Genomic DNA, 2,198 nt, shown 5'->3' on the forward strand with positions numbered 1-2,198 from the left:
TGCTGTTACGAAGTCTGTTGGTATCTGCTAAACTGTGAGCAATCAAACAAAACATAAAATAAAGGTGTGGTCGGAGTGAACGGCACAACCGATGGGATGGGGTGTTTCACCGCGGAGGTGCGCAATACCCCACTGCACGAGGAACATTATGTGAAGATGATGAAGGAAGGATGAAAACACAAGAAAGAACTAAAATGAACGGCAGAAAATAGACCAACGACAGCTTAAGACGGGACACGTACTACTTTGCATAAGAAAATGTGGTATCTGAGGTTCTACGATGTGCTAGGGTTGTCAAACCAAGTTTATCGAGGTTGTGGTGACCCAGTTTGGGGGACACATGGGGAGCCGTCCCGTGACCTCATCTCCCCCAGGCGATCCCTCGACACAGGAACTTTCCACTGGCCAGTTTGGCCGCGTGGGCCGATTTGGCGCATGGAAGTAGGTCAGTGGAAGGTGTCGCGGGAGGGGACCCTGGGGAGGAAGAGGTCACTCGTGCCTGGGACTTGGAAGTGAGCAGACATTGCAGGAATAAAGTCAGAATGTAAGTTATTCCAAACCTGTGTCAGAGTCATTCTTGGTTGGCGATAGGGAACGTACCGGTTATTTAGACCGCAACCCGGTGGGGAAGGCTACTTGCAGGAGCAAATCCCACATCTGGCGCCCAACGTAGGCCTACGTTCCTTTGTCGTCAATTGAGAGTGGTTCTGAGCGCTCTACATTTTGGGGGCCCTGTTAGGATTTTGGGGGAACACGGGTGTTAGGCGCCTCGTGGCATGGTAGTGCATACGCGATCCATGGAAAATCAGTCCGGGTCAGCAACAAACGGGGACACTATTAACCCCGGCGAGGCGGGAGCACGTGGCGGCAACGGCGATGCCGGAACCAACACGGGGGCAGGTGTGCATCCACCTCCCCCCACTCCACAAGCGGTTGATACCGCTAGCTTATTGCTGCAAGTGACAAATATTGTCGCTTCATTGACCCAGCAGTTGAATGCGGCGCAGACTAGCCCGCATTCTACTTTTCCCCCACGGCTCCACCCGAGTATGACAATTCCGACGTACTCGGGATACTCTGATAGAAAGTCGGTAGCTGACTTCATATTGGAGATGGAGACCTATCAGGTTGCATCTAGAGCGTCCGACGAGGTAGTGCTAGGGCAGGTCTTGCCAGTAGCGCTAGTGGGGGACGCCGCTCGATGGCGAAGGCTGCAGGAGCCTTTCACCTCGATGGCGGACTTCCGGCAGCGTTTTAGGGAGGAATTTTTGCCACCCGACTACGCAATGCGTGTGCGCGAAGAGTTAGCTTTTCGCACACAGCACGCCGACGAGAGTCTCATTGAATTTGTGCGCGCAATTCAAGAGCTCTTCGATAGGGCCGACCCGACGGCCACAGATCAGGATAAGGTTTCGCGTGTTATACGGCAGAGCCATCCCAGCTTCCGTCCGTATCTACGGGGGCGAAATTTCGAGATTCTTGATGCGCTTGCACGAGAGGCTCGTGTGATTCAGGCTGATTTATTGTCTGAATTGCGGTACCAACCTCCACCGCGCCCGGAACTATCAGTTGAGCCGGGTTGCGCTTGGGCGGGTGTGAAGGACTCCGTTCCACGGGGAAGGGAAGCGACGTCCTTGGTTGCGGACGCGGGAAGCCGGTCGGACGTCATCGTCCCGCCGCGCTCCCTGGATCCTTTCTCCTTCGAACAGAGGCGCCGTGCGGGGTTTGGCGAAAACTCACGCGGCGGTCCGAGGAGTGGAACATCCACTGCTCGGAGGGTTCAGGATAGGCAGAACCAGGTAGAGAGGGACCCCAGTAGCAGAATGCCACAGGCGGACCGCGGGCGGGCGCAGCCCAGATGCTATGGCTGTAATCAACCAGGGCATTACAAGCGTGACTGTCCTGTGCGTCGGGGAAATTTCCGCTCGGCGCAGGGAAACTAGTTACGCCGGCGGCGGCAGTTGGGGTTAGCCCTAATCCGTCGTCGGCAGTCAGAGAGAGCTCGGGGCGTGTGTTTCATACCTCGCCGCAGTCTTTTGCCGAGGATGGATCAGTTTTCGCCCCAATAGCTTGTAGAGTTCAGGAGTCTGCTCCTGTGTTCGGTCCGTACATAGGCGTAACAATAGCTGGGAAAGAGTACATTGGCCTGGTGGATACCGGTGCCACGCTCTCGCTAATTGGAGACGCCGTGTACGCGC

General features: G+C 55.7%; 1 protein-coding gene across 1 annotated transcript; it reads left to right on the forward strand.

Moving 5' to 3' along the window:
- Nucleotides 1-797: 797 nt before the first annotated feature.
- On the forward strand, nucleotides 798-1,943 carry LOC135395152 (uncharacterized). The gene has a single exon (XM_064626398.1). The coding sequence runs from the start codon at nucleotides 798-800 to the stop codon at nucleotides 1,941-1,943; it is 1,146 nt and encodes a 381-aa protein (XP_064482468.1).
- The last annotated feature ends 255 nt before the right edge of the window (nucleotides 1,944-2,198 follow it).

The sequence above is a fragment of the Ornithodoros turicata genome, chromosome 5, assembly GCF_037126465.1.
Source record: "Ornithodoros turicata isolate Travis chromosome 5, ASM3712646v1, whole genome shotgun sequence".
In the NCBI taxonomy this organism is placed as follows: Eukaryota; Metazoa; Arthropoda; class Arachnida; order Ixodida; family Argasidae; genus Ornithodoros; species Ornithodoros turicata.